Consider the following 21,054-nt stretch of genomic DNA (forward strand, 5'->3'; position numbering starts at 1 on the left):
ATAACTGATGATGGTCGAAGTAGAGAGAATATCAAATGTAGACTGGCAATGGCAAGGAAAGCGTTTCTGAAGAAGAGAAATTTGTTAACATCGAGTATAGATTTAAGTGTCAGGAAGTCGTTTCTGAAAGTATTTGTATGGAGTGTAGCCATGTATGGAAGTGAAACATGGATGATAAATAGTTTGGACAAGAAGAGAATAGAAGCTTTCGAAATGTGATGCTACAGAAGAATGCTGAAGATTAGATGGGTAGATCATATAACTAATAAGGAGGTACTGAATAGGATTGGGGAGAAGAGAAGTTTGTGGCACAACTTGACTAGAAGAAGGGATCGGTTGATAGGACATGTTCTGAGGCATCAAGGGATCGCCAATTTAGTATTGGAGGGCAGTGTGGAGAGTAAAAATCATAGAGGGAGACCAAGAGATGAATACACTAAACAGATTCAGAAGGATGTAGGTTGCAGTAGGTACTGGGAGATGAAGAAGCTTGCACAGGATAGAGTAGCATGGAGAGCTGCATCAAACCAGTCTCAGGACTGAAGACCACAATAACAACAACAACAGTTGTCCATACAAAACAACACAATTCTTTTAAATTCACTCGACAAGTTGGAATGTTTGCCCTTATGCTTTACTGATGGTCACACTGTACGTTTATCTTACTGGATAGTGGAGTCTCTTAAAGCTGAATTATTGAGTTTTATGTAATTCAGATTCAGACACAGGAATACAAAGGAACAACTTTTATTTCATCTTAATACAAAGCAAAGCGTACTGAAGGGCAGACACACAACAAATAAACAAAAGGGGGCTACATCCAAGGAACATCAAAATAAATACAACTGTGATGTAATCAGTATCATACATGGGGAGATTTTAAAAGTAAAAATAACATTTCAATACTCCCACTATTTGAGCATTTTAAAATCTATTTCTGACAACATTCAAGCTGTGTTCTGCAGGGGGATTATTTTGTAACCATTCTGTTGATTTGCTTATATTAGCTCTGAATATAATTGCTCAATTTGTAACCATTCTTTCTCATCTAATTACAATGAATATGATGATGCTACAATAGAGGCTGTTGATCCAATTCTTGATACTACATTTCACAATGTATATGTGTCTGGGTAGTCTGAATATCATCATGGTATTCCTGTTAGACCTAGGAAGTGTTGAGGGAAAAATGTTAAGTTTATCCCAATAAATATAATTGTAAACTGAATTTTTAACCATGTATTGTTTATGGTTAATCCTGTAAATAATGGGTACAATTGAATGACACCTCCTATGAACCATGGACCTTGCCGTTCGTGGGGAGGCTTGCGTGCCTCAGCGATACAGATAGCCATACCGTAGGTCCAACCACAACGGAGGGGTATCTATTGAGAGGCCAGACAAACGTGTGGTTCCTGAAGAGGGGCAGCAGCCTTTTCAGTAGCTGCAGGGGCAACAGTCTGGATGATTGACTGATCTGGCCTTGTAACACTAACCAAAACGGCCTTGCTGTGCTGGTACTGTGAACGGCTGAAAGCAAGGGGAAACTACGGCCGTAATTTTTCCCAAGGGCATGCAGCTTTACTGTATGGTTAAATGCTGATGGCGTCCTCTTGGGTAAAATATTCCGGAGGTAAAATAGTCCCCCATTAGGATCTCCAGGCGGGGACTACTCAAGAGGACATCGTTGTCAGGAGAAAGAAAACTGGCGTTCTACGGATCGGAGCGTGGAATGTCAGATACCTTAATCGGGCAGGTAGGTTAGAAAATTTAAAAAGGGAAATGGATAGGTTAAAGTTAGATATAGTGGGAATCAGTGAAGTTCGGTGGCAGGAGGAACAAGACTTCTGGTCAGGTGACTACAGGGTTATAAATACAAAATCAAATAGGGTTAACGCAGGAGTAGGTTTAATAATGAAAAGGAAAATAGGAATGTGGGTAAGCTACTACAAACAGCATAGTGAACGCATTATTGTGGCCAAGATAGATACGAAGCCCATGCCTACCACAGTAGTACAAGTTTGTATGCATACTAGCTCAGCAGATGATGAAGAAATTGAAGAAATGTATGATGAAATAAAAGAAATTATGCAGATAGTGAAGGGAGACGAAAATTTAATAGTCGTGGGTGACTGGAATTCGTCAGTAGGAAAAGGGAGAGAAGGAAATGTAGTAGGTGAATATGGATTGGGGGTAAGAAATGAAAGAGGAAGCCGCCTGGTAGAATTTTGGACAGAGCACAACCTAATCATAGCTAACACTTGGTTCAAGAATCATAAAAGAAGATTGTATACATGGAAGAAGCTGGAGATACTGACAGGTTTCGGATAGATTATATAATGATAAGACAGAGATTTAGGAACCAGGTTTTAAATTGTAAGACATTTCCAGGGGCAGATGTGGACTCTGACCACAATCTATTGGTTATGAACTGTAGATTAAAACTGAAGAAACTGCAAAAAGGTGGGAATTTAAGGAGATGGGACCTGCATAAACTGACTAAACCAGAGGTTGTACAGAGTTTCAGAGAGAGCATAAGGGAACAATTGACAGGAATGGGGGAAAGAAATACAGTTGAAGAAGAATGGGTAGCTTCGAAGGATGAAGTGGTGATGGCAGCAGAGGATGAAGTAGCTAAAAAGATGAGGACTAGTATAAATCCTTGGGTAACAGAAGAAATATTGAATTTAATTGATGAAAGGAGAAAATATAAAAATGCAGTAAATGAAGCAGGCAAAAAGGATTACAAATGTCTCAAAAATGAGATCGACAGGAAGTGCAAAATGGCTAAGCAGGGATGGCTAGAGGACAAATGTAAGGATGTAGAGGCTTATCTCACTAGGGGTCAGATAGATACTGCCTACAGGAAAATTAAACAGACCTTTGGAGAAAAGAGAACCACTTGTATGAATATCAAGAGCTCAGATGGAAACCCAGTACTAAGCAAAGAAGGGAAAGCAGAAAGGTGGAAGGAGTATATAGAGGGTCTATACAAGGGCGATGTACTTGAGGACAATTTTATGGAAATGGAAGAGGATGTAGATGAAGATGAAATGGGAGATATGATACTGCGTGAAGAATTTGATAAAGCACTGAAAGACCTAAGTCGAAACAAGGCCCCCGGAGTAGACAACATTCCATTAGAACTACGGACAGCCTTGGGAGAGCCACTCCTGATAAAACTCTACCATCTGGTGAGCAAGATGTATGAAACAGGTGAAATACCCTCATACTTCAAGAAGAATATAATAATTCCAATCCCAAAGAAAGCAGGCATTGACAGATGTGAAAATTGCTGAAGTATCAGTTTAATAAGTAACGGCTGCAATATACTAACATGAATTCTTTACAGAGGAATGGAAAAACTAGTAGAAGCTGATGTCGGGGAAGATCAGTTTGGATTCCGTAGAAATATCGGAACACGTGAGGCAATACTGACCGTACGACTTATCTTAGAAGCTAGATTAAGGAAAGGCAAACCTACGTTCCTAGCATTTGTAGACTTAGAGAAAGCTTTTGACAATGTTGACTGGAATACCCCCTTCAAATTCTGAAGGTGGAAGGGGTAAAATACAGGGAGCGAAAGGCTATTTACAATTTGTACAGAAACCAGATGGCAGTTATAAGAGTCGAGGGGCATGAAAGGGAAGCAGTGGTTGGGAAGGGAGTGAGACATGGTAGTAGCCTCTCCCTGATGTTATTCAATCTCTATATTGAGCAAACAGTGAAGGAAACAAAAGAAAAATTTGGAGTAGGTATTAAAATCCATGGAGAAGAAATAAAAACTTTGAGGTTCGCCGATGACATTGTAATTATGTCAGAGACAGCAAAGGACTTGGAAGAGCAGTTGAACGGAATGGATAGTGTCTTCAAAGGAGGATATAAGATGAACATCAACAAAAGCAAAACAAGGATAATGGAATGTAGTCGAATTAAATCGGGTGACGCTGAGGGAATTAGATTAGGAAATGAGACACTCTAAGTAGTAAAGGAGTTTTGTTATTTGGGTAGAAAAATAACTGATGATGGTCGAAGTAGAGAGGATATCAAATGTAGACTGGCAATGGCAAGGAAAGCATTTCTGAAGAAGAGAAATTTGTTATCATCGAGTATAGGTTTAAGTGTCAGGAAGTCGTTTCTGAAAGTATTTGTATGGAGTGTAGCCATGTATGGAAGTGAAACATGGACAATAAATAGTTTGGACAAGAAGAGAATAGAAGCTTTTGAAATGTGGTGCTACAGAAGAATGCTGAAGATTATATGGGTAGATCACGTAACTAATGAGGAAGTATTGAATAGGATTGGGGTGAAGAGAAGTTTGTGGCACAACTTGACTAGAAGAAGGGATCGGTTGGTAGGACATGTTCTGAGGCATCAAGGGATACCAGTGTAGTATTGGAGGGCAGTGTGGAGGGTAAAAATCGTAGAGGGAGACCAAGAGATGAATACACTAAGCAGATTCAGAAGGATGTAGGTTGCAGTAGGTACTGGGAGATGAAGAAGCTTGCACAGGATAGAGTAGCATGGAGAGCTGCATCAAACCAGTCTCAGGACTGAAGACCACAACAACAACAACTCCTATAATTGCAAATTCTGCCCCTTGGACAATACATAGTGGAAGTGTGCTACTACATAGTATGTATCATGGAGTAGAACATCAAGAGATGAGTTTGCTAATACTAGGCCTGTTAAACCGCCAATTGTGAATAGCAAAACAAATCTTAGAGCTCATTATAATGGCGGGTTAAACTTGAATTTAGTTCCATATAATGTAGCTAGTCATTTGAATACCTTAATACCTGTTGGTACGGCAGTAATTGTTGTTGCTGATGTGAAGTATGTCAATGTATCAACATCCATTCATACTGTGAATACATGGTGTGCTCATACAATAAATCCTATTAATCCAACTGATAGTATGGCATAAATAACACCTAACATTCCAAATGATTCAATTTTCCCTCTTTCTTGGCATACAATATGTGAGATAGTACCAAATCCTGGTAGAATTAAAATGTCAATCTCTGAGAGTCCAAAGAATCAAAGTAAGTGTTGATATAGAAGTGGGTCTCAAGGATTTGGTTAAAATGTCAAGTGTTTTGTTAAAATGTCTGCTTACTGCCTTTCACTTGGAACATACTTGATAATGATTCCTCCCTCTTCATACTTCTTCTCTTATGAAATGATATCAATATGTTTTGATCTTTTATGAAGTTTGGGATTTTTTATGAGTCTTATCGCACTCTGATTATCCATAACGAGGTTTGTTGCTTGACTGCATTGCTCTCCAAAATAACTTTGCAGATTCTGCACCATATCACATATTTACAGCATGCTGGCAGCCACATATTCCACTTCTGCGGTAGGCAAAGTTACCATTCTTTGACCCAGGGAGGAACATTGTAGGTAAATTTGATAACAGGATAACAAAACTGGAGGTCAACCACCTTATTCCTATATCTCTTGCATAATCCAAGTTGCTACACTTGAACAGAACCATCTTCTCTTTGCTCTTTCTGTACAATATACTGAAATCCTTCGTGCGTTGCACATACCTGAAAATGTGTATGATGGCTTGACAATGACTGTCTTCATAACTGTTTACATATTTGCTCACTGCAGGCCAGATCTGTATGACTAATAGTTGCAAGAAATAAAAGTGGATCAATTGCTTCCAGGAATGGAAATTTAACTACAACTGGCACATTTTCATCTGCTGAGCACAATTTCACATTTAGATCCACTGGAACAGATACAGGATTCAAATTTTCTGAGTCAAAACATTTCAAGATTTGCATTGCATACATTTTTTGGTGGACAAACAATGTTTTAAATTGTTATTTCATTCAATTTCCATTCTGAAAAAGACTTTCACTTCAGAAACAGTTATTATATACATTTTCATTCCATCTGCAATTACCTTGAAAGATTCTTTGCTTTCTCTAATCAACAGCCCACCATCCACAAACAAATCCAAGAAGTCCAGATAATTGGCAGCTTCCCCCGTGTGCAGTGAGTTGTATCGCAGGACAGGCAACAAAGTTTCCTAGTAGTACAGTCCAGAGCTTTGAGTAAAGCCTCAAGCAAAAAGTCTACAGTTGTACCAGGGGCAATTTTTATTTTTGGTGGCTCAGTTTTGAAAACCCACTTTGAATCTATCATCCATTGGTCCTTTTATAGCAGGATGACATAAGTTTCATTCATTTGACGTGTTTCATGTTCCTCTTCAATTGCTTGTTTACATTTTCCTTTGTCTAGACCCAAGACTGCCTCTTCAAAGGTGTTTGGCTCAAGACAGTCTACATAGCTTGCAATATATCTGGCTGGAGGTCAAATCTTGCTCATGTCAGGTAACTTGTAAGACTGCTATTAATCTTCATGTGGTTGTCCGGGATCTTGAGCACACCTTTTTGTAGTTTACTCACATCCTCAGCTGGTGGCTTGACATTGTGTTTTCCATCTTAATCTTCAGATTCTTCAGTTTTGGAGACCAAATAGCAAACAAAATTACATAAACTGAGAAAATGCTGCTTTGAAATGGGTTTATGGATGGTCAGGGCATGCTTACTATAATTCAAATCTTGGGATTTGATGATTTTATTGTTTTCTGGATTAAAAAAGTCTGTAACTGCAAGATCCTCCCTGATATTCAACCACAATCATTTTCTTGGCCTTCGAATCCAACTTCTTGCAGAAAAATTTAGGAATAGAGAGAAATGCTTCTGCACTGAAAGTTTACATTGTGAGATTTGGGGTTCCCTGATCTTAATTCACTTCCCTGATCATAATTCACATGGTGTCGCATTTCTTCCCTATTTGATTGAAGTCTGATTTAACATATAAACAGTGGTGTCAACCATTTCCATCCACAGAATTTTCAGAACATTCGTCCCAATGAGCATGGGCCTTGTGGACTCAATGATGGTCCTGTGTTTGTGTTCTGCCTTCCCATTTTGTTGTGAAGTATATGATTCCATTGTCTCAAATTCTATCCCACATTCAATGAGATAGCTCTTCATGTTCTTGTTCAAGTATTCCATCCCTCAATCAATCTTCAGGGTCTTCACACTTCTGGACAGCCTGTTCAACATTGTCATCCCAATTCCTTGAAATGATAAAAATATCAGACTTATTTCTCAAGAAATAGACATGACAAAAACCAGATGAATCATCTGTAAATGTTACAAAATAGTATGCACCACTGACCTCATTCAGTCACCATTTGTCTGCACACATCACTGTATATGAAATCGCTGATTCCCAAATGTCTTGCTCTGATTTTCTTGTTAAAAGATAAACGATGACACTTTGCATATTTACACACTTAACAAAAGAATGATGCTGCATCAGACATGTTTATTCCATTGATAAGATCTGTTCTGATCAAATTCACAATCAGTTTGACATTTACAAGACCCAATCCTTTGTGTCAGTTTTGAGGTTATTTGTGGATGATAAATTCACATCACATTGGGTGTTTGATACCAAAAAAATTCTGCAAATTTAGTTTCCTTGTTTTATTCCTTCAATAATGACACATCCCCCTCTCAAGAAATGTTAAAGAACTTAGCTACAAATCTCACTCCAAAACCTTTGTCATGCAAATACTGGCAGATAATAAATTCTTCCTCGTTTTTAGGATGTAGACTGCATTATAAGTTTGTCCATCTTCTCCATACTCATTTGTGAATTTCTTTATTTTAATTGATCTGATTGTCTTCACTTCCATTTACCATTATCTACACTTGAAACTTCAATGTTCTGACACTCATGAATTTCACTGAACCATTCTCATGGAAAAATGATGTGCCACGATCCCCCACAGTCAGTAATCAAGACTTCACTCATATCAGCACTCAACATACTCTCACAAACCACTTTATCATGCAGACCTGTTTTGCATGATCCTCTGTCAGTAACAATGAATGCATTTACATCACCTCTATTTTGCTCCCTATTTTTCTTCTTCTTAGAATGGCAATTTCTCTACAGATGGCCTTCCTTCCCCAATGTCTAGCAAGTAAATTTTCCTCTTGAATCTGCCTGATTCAGGTTCTTCTTCTTCACATCTGTACGCTCTTCCTTCCAGCCTTGAAATGAAGTTGCAGCCAGGATAATGGATGCCTCCTCCAAGTCATTCAATCATTTTTCTTTAGGGATGAGTCACTCTTGGAGATTCAGAATCATTTGCTGAGCCCTGGACACACTGTCCCAGGTCATGGCAATGGCATGAAACTCCATCATAAGACTTCCAAGGATCTTGGCCATGATCACTAAGTCCAACACAGTTTCACCTTTAAGTAATTGACATGGCTCAGAATGTTCATGATTTTTGCGATATGTCGCAATAATGAATCACTCACATTCATTTGCTAATCATGAAACTTCTTCATAACACAGAGTTTGTTCACTTTGGATGTTTGTTCTTCCACATTTCGCAAGCAGTAGTGCACCTTATCAAAAATTTGAGTTGCAAGTACTCGATCACAGGTGAAATGCAACACATGGCATGACCACTGTCTTTTACCCACAGTTTTCCAGCAGATGTCATCAAATCTTGGGTTATGCTCTCTCACCATCCACCACATCTCAAATGCTGTAGGTGTTGAACAAAGCCCAGATTTGATATTTCCATTACTGGAAATTCGATCTATCAAATTTCACAATGCTTCTTGAAACTCCTTTATTCTACATGCTACAAAAAATGACACATGAGGTAACTTGAATCACATATCAAATAAAAGACATAATAAACTTCTGTGTTGAAATTTTGTGAATAAACTAGGCCTGTAACCTACTAGGGTTCATGGAATCGAAATTCAGACACAGGAATAAAAAGGTACAACACTTATTAAGTCTCAGTAACAAATCAAAGTCTATTGAATGGCACATAAACAACAGATAAACAAAAGGTGGCCATGCCCAAGGATCATCAAAGGTGGGGCCATCAGTATCTTATGGGTAGATTTTAAAAGTGAATTGTAAGGTAGATGAAATGAACTGAATTCGTGGTAAGAATACTGACTTGCCATTTTCTTTTCTAGTTCATATTTCCACTTATATGACATTATTTAGAAGCTGTTTAGTGCGGGCATATCAGGAACATAGTGCAAATGTAAGAGTTCTTTTGTAAATTTCATTGGTTAATGCTGTATCAATGGATTTAAATGTGTTTCTTCCCCTGGAATCATACTCTGCATTCGATGATTTGCTTATCGAATTACTTCATTTGTTAAAACTGTTTAGTCGCATAACCATTCTTCATTTATGTAGTTTTTATCCATCAGTGGCAATACTTTTTTGTTGAATTGGTTCTCTGTCTTTACTATGTTGCACGATCCAGGTTAAGATGATTTTGGCAGACTGTGGAGCAATGTGATATATGCCATTTCTCAGTTTCCATCTAAAACATTTGGCAATATTCTAGACTATTTGTGAACATTTGAGAATATCCCTAAACATTCAAGAACAACATATAATATCTCAAATTCTTCCCTGAAAAATACTGTGATGCAGAGGAGACATAATAGTCCTGGTGAGCACCATAACATGACGTCAACCCAACCAAACACTCATATCTCCACAACCACAACAGCAACCACCGCACAACCACTGTTGTGCAGAACTGGGGAACCAAGGGCAGCAGCAGACACAAAAATGAGCAAGTGGTGGTTGGAAGTTTTGGAGGTATTGTCAACTCTACTCATATTGTGAATAGTCATTGTAATGAAAGTTAATTTTTCAAACTTATTGCAGTGGTGTAATTCAGCTGCAGTCTAACACTCTATCACTCATGGTTTCATTTCTTCAAACTTATTGCAGTGGTGTAATTCAGCTGCAGTCTAACACTCTATCACTCATGGTTTCATTCTTCACTTTTGTCAACAGATGTTTATGTACACTAACATGCTCATTTTTTTTTAATGTCATGCTGATGGATTAGAATTTTAGAGCATCGATTTGTGATTATATAAAATTGGACAGCATGATGCATCTGGATTCCAATCATGATTCATTGGTTTTATAAGAGGACACAGACATTTAATAAATAATAAGTAAGAAAACAGGTGGTATATTTGTGATGAGTTCATACTTATACACAACACTCTTCATCATCTCCATCAGATGCTGGAAGCAGTGAAGGGATTTACAATATAACGATATAAGTCACATATTGACAAAAATGAGTTAAGTACTCCTTTTTCTTTTGGATGGCATAGTGATGCATGTCTTTGTATGTGCAATAGCATCACAGATGGCATCACAAGTTCTACTGTGAAATGGTTTGCATGATAAATGTTATGATAAAATGAAGTCCGTTCGACATGCACAACAACACCATGAAACAAAATTAGATTTTCTATTTACATTTCATGGCAAAGTGAATTAAATCTGACTTACACCATAATGCTGTGAAACTAAATTAGTTTTCTGTTCCACCACTTGCCGGCCAGAGTGGCCGTGCAGTTCTAGGCGCTACAGTCTGGAACCGAGCGACCGCTACGGTCGCAGGTTCAAATCCTGCCTCAGGCATGGATGTGTGTGATGTCCTTAGTTAGTTAGGTTTAATTAGTTCTAAGTTCTAGGTGACTGATGACCTTAGAAGTTAAGTCGCATAGTGCTCAGAGCCATTTGAACCATTTGTTCCACCACTGGGAAGTTTCCTGTTTATTATTATTATTATTATTATTATTATTATTATTATTATTATTATTACTAACAACTACTTGCAGAAAAGTTTTTCATTTTAAAATTACCAAAGCTGTTTTCATGTGACGTTTTGTATTATAACATCATCCAACAAATTGTTTTCATGTAGAAAAGTTTTATACTATTTTATTATTTCATTGTTGTATAAACAATTAGCTTAATTATTTGGCAGTTGTTACTGCTGTTTGTATGAGCTTATGTTTATGATAATATGACTGATTCAGAGAGGCTTAGAGAAATCATGAATGAAGAGGGAAAAATTTTGTATTGCGCTTCAGAATATCATGAGACTAATGAAGAAGATGAGCAACAGCAATCATACAAGAAAATGACAGTGAGAAGATGGAAGACAAGAGGTGAAACTGAATAGGAATCAAGGTAAAACATACAGCATTAGAAAAGTTAAAATCATTACTACTAAAATATTTTGTAATGATGCTCAACCACTGTGGATGTAATGTGCTTCAAAAATAACTAAAGAAGAAAGCAAAGGTATTCATAATAGTTTTTGGCAAATGGAACCTTTTAATTCTCAAAATGGCTATCTATATGGACTAATCAAATCAGAATCCTCTGGAGCAAGAAGACCATGATCAGAACCTCACCCTCCAAAGGCTTGTATTAATAAATACAATTTAATGTTCAGAACTGTTCAGTTAAAATCTGAAAAAAGTATTTTTGTTTAACTTCTCAAACTTCTGATGGCAGGGTCACTCAAGAAAGGAGAGGAGCCTGAACGCAACTTACGAGGTCAGCAATAAAGCTCGAGAAGGTACAGCTAGTCACATCTATTCCCGTATTAAAAGTTTTCCATGTCATCAGTCACATTATCTTGATCAGGAAACCCTAAGAGACATTACGTGAGTCCTGAATTTAACATCAGGGTTATGTACAATTTATATAAAGAAAAAGTTGTTGAAGATAATACTAAACCAGTGTCTGAAGCTTTGTGTAGGACAATTTTCCATCGCAATTTCAATCTGTTTCCATCTGCTAAGAAGAGAAACGTGCACAATATGTGGTTAGTACCAGATACTGTTATCAGTTGCTGAAGGTGAAAAAACAAATTAGAAGTGTAACATGACTTACATTTAAGGAGAACTGAATCTGCATGAAATTTGATAAAAGTGCATAAGGAAGTACCAAAATCTAAATCTAAAGACGTTCATGCTTTTGTATTTGATTTGGAAAAAGCTGTGGCATTTCCAAAGTTCACGTATTCAGTAGCATATTATAAACAGAATTACAGTAGGACCTTGATAATGTAGCATGCTCAGGGATCTGACAATGCCATATTATCAATTATGCCAGATTATCAATTTCATTTTAAAAACCTGGTTTAAAAACAGGGCTGTAAGTTAGACCTGTAGTTTTAATGTGCAAAATCAGGTAGCTGACAGGAGAGATCACAATAAAGTTCAGTACCCACAAATAATTTTATATAGGCCTGTTACAAAATAAAACAAGCACCAAGCTGACTTGAAAAGATCCAAGAACAAGGTAATGAATAAAAATTGCTACCAAGAATTTTGTGCAGCTTAAATGGAATCACTGTCTTCAGCAATAGTACAGATATCTGACATTGTTCATGGTGTGGAATATCTGGGCTGGTGTCTACCACTGATGGTTAAGCCAAAGTTTTATTATGAGCTGTCTGAAACTTTGCAGAAATGCTAACTTGCATCCTGAATAGAAAACTTTTTTGACAAAAATTGTTTTGTATGATGTGCAGATCAATAACTTCAGAAGTGTTGTATTGTTGCCTATCTCAGCAAATTTCATAAAAGTGTTCAACACATCTGAATCCTCCACCCAAGAGATGTGAGTTGCAGGAATTTCTTCTCCCTCACTCTCAGCTTCTGGTGACTCCTGTGTGTTGAAAACACTTTGTAACATCACATCACCAGTCAGCTATTTTTGATAGCTGAATTTCTGTCAATATCAATCCATTTGTCAACTTCTTCAGCTGAAAATAATGCTCAGTTCATTATTGGTTGCAAAAATTATCACTGGTACAGTTTTACAGCAATCAGTTGATGAGTGATCATCATTTGTGTCATTTTCCATCTCAACTTCTTCAACCAGTGAAGCACACAATTGTTACTGACGAGGCACCACCCCAACCAGTTCTCAGGTTCCTCAAAGGTGTCCAATTATACTGCCACACCAAGCTAAAAATATGAGAAAATTTCTGATGTGTGCCAAACTATTGGTTCTGCTGGATTATCAAATGCCAGATTATTGTGGTCTTACAGTATATTGATATAATCTTGGCTGACATTACTTCAGAACTGACTCTGCTTTCATGTATATATGGGATGAAACTATAGCTTTGAGAGGATCACATGAAATTTCATCATCCACAGTGAAAAACTTAACAGAAGTCGCTAGTACAAGAAAACACATAATAACTTACTGTGATACCTGGGCAAAATATAAATTTTAAAATAGCACTTTTCTGTCTGAAACTTATGACAGGTCCTCTACTTCAATGTTATTGACCATGTTTTTCTGCCAGATGATGCTGATTTTGACTCCATGGACCTTCAGGTAAACGGAAAACCTATCTGCACACCATCAGACTGTTAAAAAATAATTGCTCAGTCACAAAGAAAGTAGCTATTTACAGTACAGTACAAAGTAGTACAGGTGAAGCAAGAATAATTTGTACCAACAATAACTTTGGAGAAGGCTACAGTTACTGCAAAATTAATGAATTAAAGTGTCCAGTATCTTGGCTACAGATTCAGTGGTTGCAGCACAGAAGAGCTGAACCTACGAAGATACATTACAAGACAACTATGAATGCTGACGTGAAGTTTTTCACCTTGGTCATACAAAGAGGAAAGAAGAGACATCCAGTCCAGGACAACACTATAAAACAGGATGCACTATACAGTAAAAAACAACTAGTCAGTAATTTGAAGGAAAAGGAGATGTTAAACTCATTTTCTGATAGAAACTTTTGAGGACAAAGATGACTGAGCTGCATTTTTGTGTTAATTCAAACTGAAAGTCATGCAATTTATACACAATTATGATGATAATATTAATATTACTACACTAAATTGTGCTCAAGTATTGTTAATTCAAAGTGAAATTCAGGGAAATATAATAATTATGGTAACAATATTAATACAGCTACACATAATTTACACTACAGTATTAGTACTATCCCTTATATGACAGACTATGTACTTATTTTAGGTTTTTCTGACTTTTCTGTACAATGTTTTACAAAATGTTCAATTTTCAAAATGAGCAAAATGGACTTCCACCATTATGCCATAAACCCCTTCATATGTGCTTACTGCCTCAATTTAATTTTTATGTCCAATATTTTGACAACTGACTGAGAGACCTTCATGTGGTATTGAGAGTTAAGGTCTTAGATGTGTTGCCTGGACATCAAGCAGTCTGACTGTAGTCTAGGCAGTGATCACATCTAGGAGCATCAATTAGCACTTGATGAAGAGGGCTATCTCACACACTGAAATATTGTGTGTCAAAAGAGGAGTGCCTAAATGGTTGGACATACTTTTGAAAACTGTATTAAATTGTTTTAATATGAAGTGAATTGTAACTGTTACTTTACCATTGCTACTCTTGTCGCAACATCAACAGAGTCAACATCATTTCCATATATGAATGGGTTGAATCCTGTTGTAGCATGTAAAGGTTCTGGAACATGTGATTCTTTTCTGCCACTAGGAGCTCCCATTCCTGGCCTAGGGATGGAGCTCATTTGTTGTTGTTGTTGTTGTTGTTGCTGCTGTTGCTGCTGCTGCTGCTGCTGTTGTTGCTGTTGCAGTTGCCGTTGCTGCTGCGGTTGTTGATGATGTTGTTGAACTTGGTGAGGCTGATAATACTGCTGGGGTGGTGCAGCAGAGCTACCCTGCCACTGGCCCTGAGAGGGATGTTGCTGATGTGCTTCTGTGGTTATGGATTCTTCTCTCGGAACCACTACTGTTGGTGCTGCCAGTGACATACTTGACAGTGCCTGTCAAAAGAAATATATCAACTGTTGATGAATCTATGCAAAAAGTTAATATACAATATGAAATGAATGATGGAAAAAAATTAAGGACCTGAGATTAAAATATAAAAGGATCATGCAAATATCTTGCCTAAAAATAACCAAAATACAGCTGAGAAATATTCACATTTAATTATGTTTAGCTTGATGGAGAGTTCATAGCCTAAATTTTTAACTGAAGAGTAAATCATCAAAGGATAGAGAGAGAGAGAGAGAGAGGGAAGAACATTTACAACAAATAAACATCCTACCAACTAGCATTGTTTTTCTGAGTGATTTCCTGGGATTTATTAGTCCTAACACAAAAAATTTGACCCACTCTGGAAATGTAAAAATATTTTTAATGCTATGGTGCACTATGACGCACAACAACAACACATCAAAAGACACAGTAAGACATTGATTCCATGAATGAGACAGCAGATATTGACTCATGAGGAGTGAGACTCATTATTGGTATTGCATACTAAAGCTATCACACATCACAGATTCAAGTTTAATGAAGTCTTAGCCAAGTAACAAGTGTCATCTTGATGCACTACTAATGTGAGATTCAGTTCTGATTACTGCTTTGTTTTCAGGTCACTGTATTTGGGTCTTTCATTTATGTTCGGTTTTTCCATACTCTGAGTAATTTATTCTTCTACTGTTACTTTGTATCCTTCTTTTTGCAACAACACAAACACAGGGACAGAATTGCAGTAGTTTTTTTATCTCCAAATAAGAGAAACTAGAAACTAATTGCACATCATTAGAGTTCTCTGCACAATGAAGAATGTGTGTGTGTGTGTGTGTGTGTGTGTGTGTGTGTGTGTGTGTGTGTTAGAGAGAAAGACAAGGAGGAAGGGAGAGTTATTTTTACCCCTTCTGCTATTTGAACACAATAATTTTCAGACTACATCTTTGTCATGGCAGCATTTCAGTAATTAGTTTGTAAGCTGTACTACATTCATCTTAATTGTTCCCTGAGATCTTTGTGCCTTATTCAATAATTTCTACAAATATCTACCTGTCCTTCTTTCATTAGAGCACAAATGAGATGTGTGGGTCTGAAAGATGACTATTGTTTCTCTACATTAAAATGTCACTATAAGTGGATATGATCACTCATCTGTATATGTTCATGTAAGTTACTTTATACATACCGTAATTAAAAAGTTATAAATTCTTGAACATGTATTGTATGTATTTTCTCACAAATCTAACTAATAAACTAAATGTAAAAAATATATTACTACTTCTATATCCCAATAACTACTTATGCTCTCACAGAAGATTAAATACTGCTGAATTCAAATATTGAGTTTTCAAAGATGTTCATATTATCATAGTAACTGGAAAGTAAGACTCTATATGAGAAATTCTAAACTAACGTGCATTCCTGCACATAACATACTCATTAAAACCACAGTAGCCTATATGACAATGTCCTGCAGTTACTTCAAGTTTCAGGTTACATTATACCAACATGTATTCACATTTGCATTTACAATAATAATATTTCATCACACTCATGGTAATTTGTCAACAAGGACCAAAAGAAAGCTGGACTGCAATTCTTCAACAGCTATATGTTGTCTCTCATGACTCAGAAAATTTCAGCACTGCATAAATGTTTTGCATAGATTTCACAAATTCTTCTTTAACATGATAAGAAAAAAAGAGAAGAAAATAGATAAAATGTTTGACAAAGGGATACTTAAATTTAGCATTTCAGTGCTGTATAAAGGTTTCTATATGAAGATATTTCCATTAATGTATCCACTGTTACCATTAACATACACTGGGGTGACAGAAGTAATGTGATACCTCCTAAAATTGGGTCAGACTTCCATTTGCCTGATGTACGGCATCATCTTGATGTAACATGGACTCAACAAGTCGCTGGATAAATATTCAGCTGTGCTGTCTCTACAGCCATCCGTAACTGTGGAAATGTTGCAGGTGCAGGATTTTGTGCATGAAATAACCTCTTGATTACGCCCCGTAAATGTTCAATGGGATTAGTGCTGGGTGACCTGGGTGACCAAATCATTTGCTCAGCCTGTTGAGAATGTGAATTGCGAACAATTGTGGCCTGGTGACATGGCACATTGTCATCCATACAAATTCCACCATTGTTTTGCAACAAGAAGTCCATGAATGGCTGCAAATGGTGTTTCCAAGTAGCCGAACATAACCACTTCCAGTCAACAATTGGTTCAGCTGAAGCAGAGGACCTAGTCCATACCATGTAAACACAGTCTGCACCATTATGGAGCCACCACAAGCTTGCACAGTGCCTTGTTGACAGCTTGGGTACATGGCTTCGTGGGGTCTGTGCTAACTCACATCCTACCATCAGCTCTTAGCAACTGAAATCAGCACTCATGTGTCCAGGCCATAGTTTTCCAGCCATCTAGGGTCTCACCAATATGATCACGAGCCCAGTAGAGGTGCTGCAGGTGTTGTCGTGCTGTCAGTAAAGGCACTTGCATCATTCATCTGCTGACAAGGCCCATTAACACAAATTTCGCCACACTGCCCTAATGGATACATTTGTTGTATGTCCCACATTCATTTCTGTGGTTATTTCATGCAGTGCTGTTCGTCTGTTAGCACTGACAACTCTACATAAACATCGCTGCTCTCAGTCATTAACTGAAGGCTGTCAGCCACTAGATTGAAAGTGGTAAGAAGTGATGCCTGAAATTTGGTATTCTCAGCACACTCCTGACACTGTGGATCTTCCCTAACAATTTCCAAAATGGAATGTCCTATGTGTATAGCTCCAACTACCATTCCATGTTCAAAGTCTGTTAATTTCTATCATGCAGCCATAATCACATAGGAAACCTTTTCACATGAATCACCTCAGTACAAATGACAGCTCTGTCAATGATCTGCTCTTTTATACTTTGTATGCGCCATACTACTGGCATCTGGATATGTTCGTATCACTATCCCATTACTTTTGTCACCTCAGTATAATATATTAAGTGATGTAAGTGCTGTTGGTGTTCTGCGTATTCATTTGAATGAATGCATGGCTTGATCTATTTACAAGCAAATTGTGGTTTTCTGAATATTATTTGTCAAGTATGTCATGTGTTTCAGAAACTCCAAATACAGTCCTATCTTTACAGGCAGGGACTACTCACATTATAAATGCATAAAGGCAAAGAACCTGAAAACCCAGTAGACTGCGAGAAACATATACCAGCAGATCCAGTCTGACAAAAGCAAATTCTGCTTACTCCCCTTTTATTGAGAGAAGTTTGAGTAAAATATCTGTTATCTCAGGTAGATTTAATTTCCTGTATCATGAAATACCACCTATGGCCTTACCACAGTGGTAACAATGGTTCCCTTCACATAGCCGAAGTTAAGCACTGTCAGGCTTGGCTAGCACTTGTTGGGTCACCGTCCAGGTCTGCCAAGTGCTGTTGGCAAGCGGGGTGCACTCAGCAATTGTGAGGCTAGTTGAGGAACTACCTGACTGAGAAGTAGCGACACCCGTCACAAAAATAGACAAAGGCTGGGAGAGTGGTGTGCTGACCACATACCCCTCAGTATCCACATCCGGTGACACCTATGGACCTAGGACAACATGGTAGCTGGACGGTACCACTGAGCCTTTAAGGCCTGTTCGGATGATGGTGGTGTTATGAAATACTGACAGGGAGTGGGATTAAGTGTCAACAATTTCAAATGTACAAATCAAATTCCTTGCACAACCTAAAAAATCAGGAATGCGAAAAAAATTTGTTTACATCATGACTGAGTCTCTGATTATCACAACAGATTAGTTTTTTTGTGCATGAAATATGCTTTCGCAATTAACCTCTATGAAATGATACCCATGATGAATTGAAATTGGACAGTCTACAGCTCCTGCAAGTTATGTCAAACATTGTAATCATATCCACTGCAAATAAGTGAACCTAACAATTGCTTTAAACACAATTTGTTAAATCTGAAGTATAATAATGTACATTTGCTATAGTTGCAGCTACTTGAAACAATAATACATAGGACAAAAAATTTGTGGAGCTGAAGTAAATGGAGCAAACTAAAAATTCAGGTAAAAGGAATAAAATATCATGCAAAAAGAGGAGTGTTAACTGTAAGACATTCTCACAAAAGGTGTGTTCCTCTCACCTACCCTAAACACATCTCCACTTCCTTTCTGAGGAAGAAATATAAGGAATATACAAGTTCCAAAAGGAAGAAACTCTACCTTCTTATTTTTATGTGTTACTTTTGGGATTACCACAAATTTTACATGTCAAAGAACAAACTGATACATTTTTGCTAAAATTTGGTTAAAATAATCATATACTACTCTTACATTTTTGCTGGGTAATCTAGATTTTATTTTTATGGCTGATGAACCAGAGGACAATGTGTGAATCACATTTCTGAAATTTTGCGTGATTTGATGGAGTTGCATGAATTTCAAAAGCACCTCCCATACACAGTTTTTTTTTTAATAATGTGTGAGAAAGAGTAGCAGGAAAGGCAGTAGTAGGTATGCAAAGCAGTGATAATTGTAAGAGCCACAGTGTAGTCATATCATTTTAAATACACAACACAACTAAAAATATATAAGTCACATTAATCATTTTCAAATAAGCACCCCTTCTGGCTGCAACTCAGGGAAATGTATGATTCATCAAATATATCCTATTACTCATAAATTATCCCAGATTTCATGATAGCGTTGTAAGTTTAACTGTGCTGTAAATATTTTATGGAATTATACATTTTTACATCCTGAACCTGTCACATTATTTGTGCTGATCTGCTATAGCTGAACATCTATTAACATACTTTAGTCTTTGTCATCTTCTGTAATGTGTACTTTCATTGCTTCTTCCTTTGACAAATAATCCAGTCTTGAATGTCTTAGCATATGTTCTCCAATCCATATCTATTTAATGTTATCAAACAGAACATTACGCCTCCTTCCGATAGCACAATTCCTTATGACAAATGTTACAGTTTCAGTAAGGGCTTATGGCATTTGACTTTCTCTGTTTCAAATAAAGTGAAGTGAAACATTAATTCAGTAATACCACAGAATTATGAACAATGTTTCCAGTTGCAGAAAGAATAGTAAAACTTAAAATTGGAATGAGAATTCAGTACTATTGTGTGAACATCAGAATGATGAAGGTAAAAAACTGTATATAAAAATAATGAAGTGGCAATATTTTAACTGGCCTTTCATTGTATCTTAGCAAATGAAATATTATGGATGACATGATTTGTATGGTAACCACACAAGTTTTTTTTTTTTTTTATTTCATGAATATGGAGAACAAATGACATGGATAAAAGAACTCAGTCATGACAGTTCTAATGAGAAAACAAAAACATGCTGGTTACATTTATATAATAGGAAAAACAGAATATTTCTGAGTTAGTCACCACTAAATTAACTACAAATTATTCCCTTTGCAAAACCATGTGGAACTAAATGAGGTTTTACAAACAATTCAAATAAGATTCTACACTGTTATGAGAAAGACATTAATTAAATGCCTATGAATCCACTACGGCAATTTCTTTCTAGAGACGAGCAACAGCATGCATGTTTAAGCCATCACTGGATTGCAAAAATAGTTGAAACAAATTTCTGTAATACAAAATGCTATATGGAAAATAATTTTAATGATAAAAAAGAGCCAAATGTACATAAGTATATACGTAACTCATTCAAAGTCTACAAGCATATAAGAAAAAATACTCTGTCTATCTCAAACTATCAGTGGCCCTAAAATTTTAAAATAGTGGAATTTTGCTACTCGTAAAGTTGTAAAACAGTGACACTTCACTACATCTTTAGTTATAAAAATTGTGATTATGAATGAAATTTAAAAGCAACAAGAGATGAAATAAGCAGAATATTTACGCCTGCGCCAACTTGATCCATCAGTTGCATAGCCTTTAAGATTAAAGAAGAAAGAGATAAAGAGAAACTGTGCCAAGGGTAAGACAGGTGGAGTTCAGTGATAAAATTTTTCATTTTGCATTAATTCAAAAAGAAAATACTAATCTATGTATTGTTTGAAACATCTCTATATCTCATAGAATAAAACAATAAGTGATTAATTTCATATTATTTCCATTCTTTAATCACCAGATGATAAACAGTTATCAATATCAAAGTATTTTCTATCGAATAAACACACATTAGATAAACAGGTACATTAACAGTAAGAATAAACTTAAGTAGAAAAAATGCAACCAAATGAAAATAATAATGATATGAACTCATTAAAATTGATGGCTACAACTTAGAAATCTGAATTTTAAGATAGAGT

At 36.7% G+C, this 21,054-nt stretch overlaps 1 protein-coding gene across 1 annotated transcript in view; it reads right to left on the bottom strand.

Moving 5' to 3' along the window:
- The window catches only part of LOC124606313 (MAP kinase-activating death domain protein), a 612,624-nt gene that overhangs the window by 430,275 nt on the left and 161,295 nt on the right, over positions 1-21,054 (bottom strand). Inside the window, exons 12-13 of the mRNA XM_047138295.1 lie at positions 14,580-14,710; positions 14,306-14,438 (exon numbers count right to left, since the gene is read on the bottom strand). Of these exons, the coding sequence (XP_046994251.1) occupies positions 14,306-14,438; positions 14,580-14,710 (264 nt within the window). The remainder of the gene's footprint in view (positions 1-14,305; positions 14,439-14,579; positions 14,711-21,054) is intronic.

Source organism: Schistocerca americana, chromosome 3 (genome assembly GCF_021461395.2).
Source record: "Schistocerca americana isolate TAMUIC-IGC-003095 chromosome 3, iqSchAmer2.1, whole genome shotgun sequence".
NCBI lineage: Eukaryota > Metazoa > Arthropoda > Insecta > Orthoptera > Acrididae > Schistocerca > Schistocerca americana.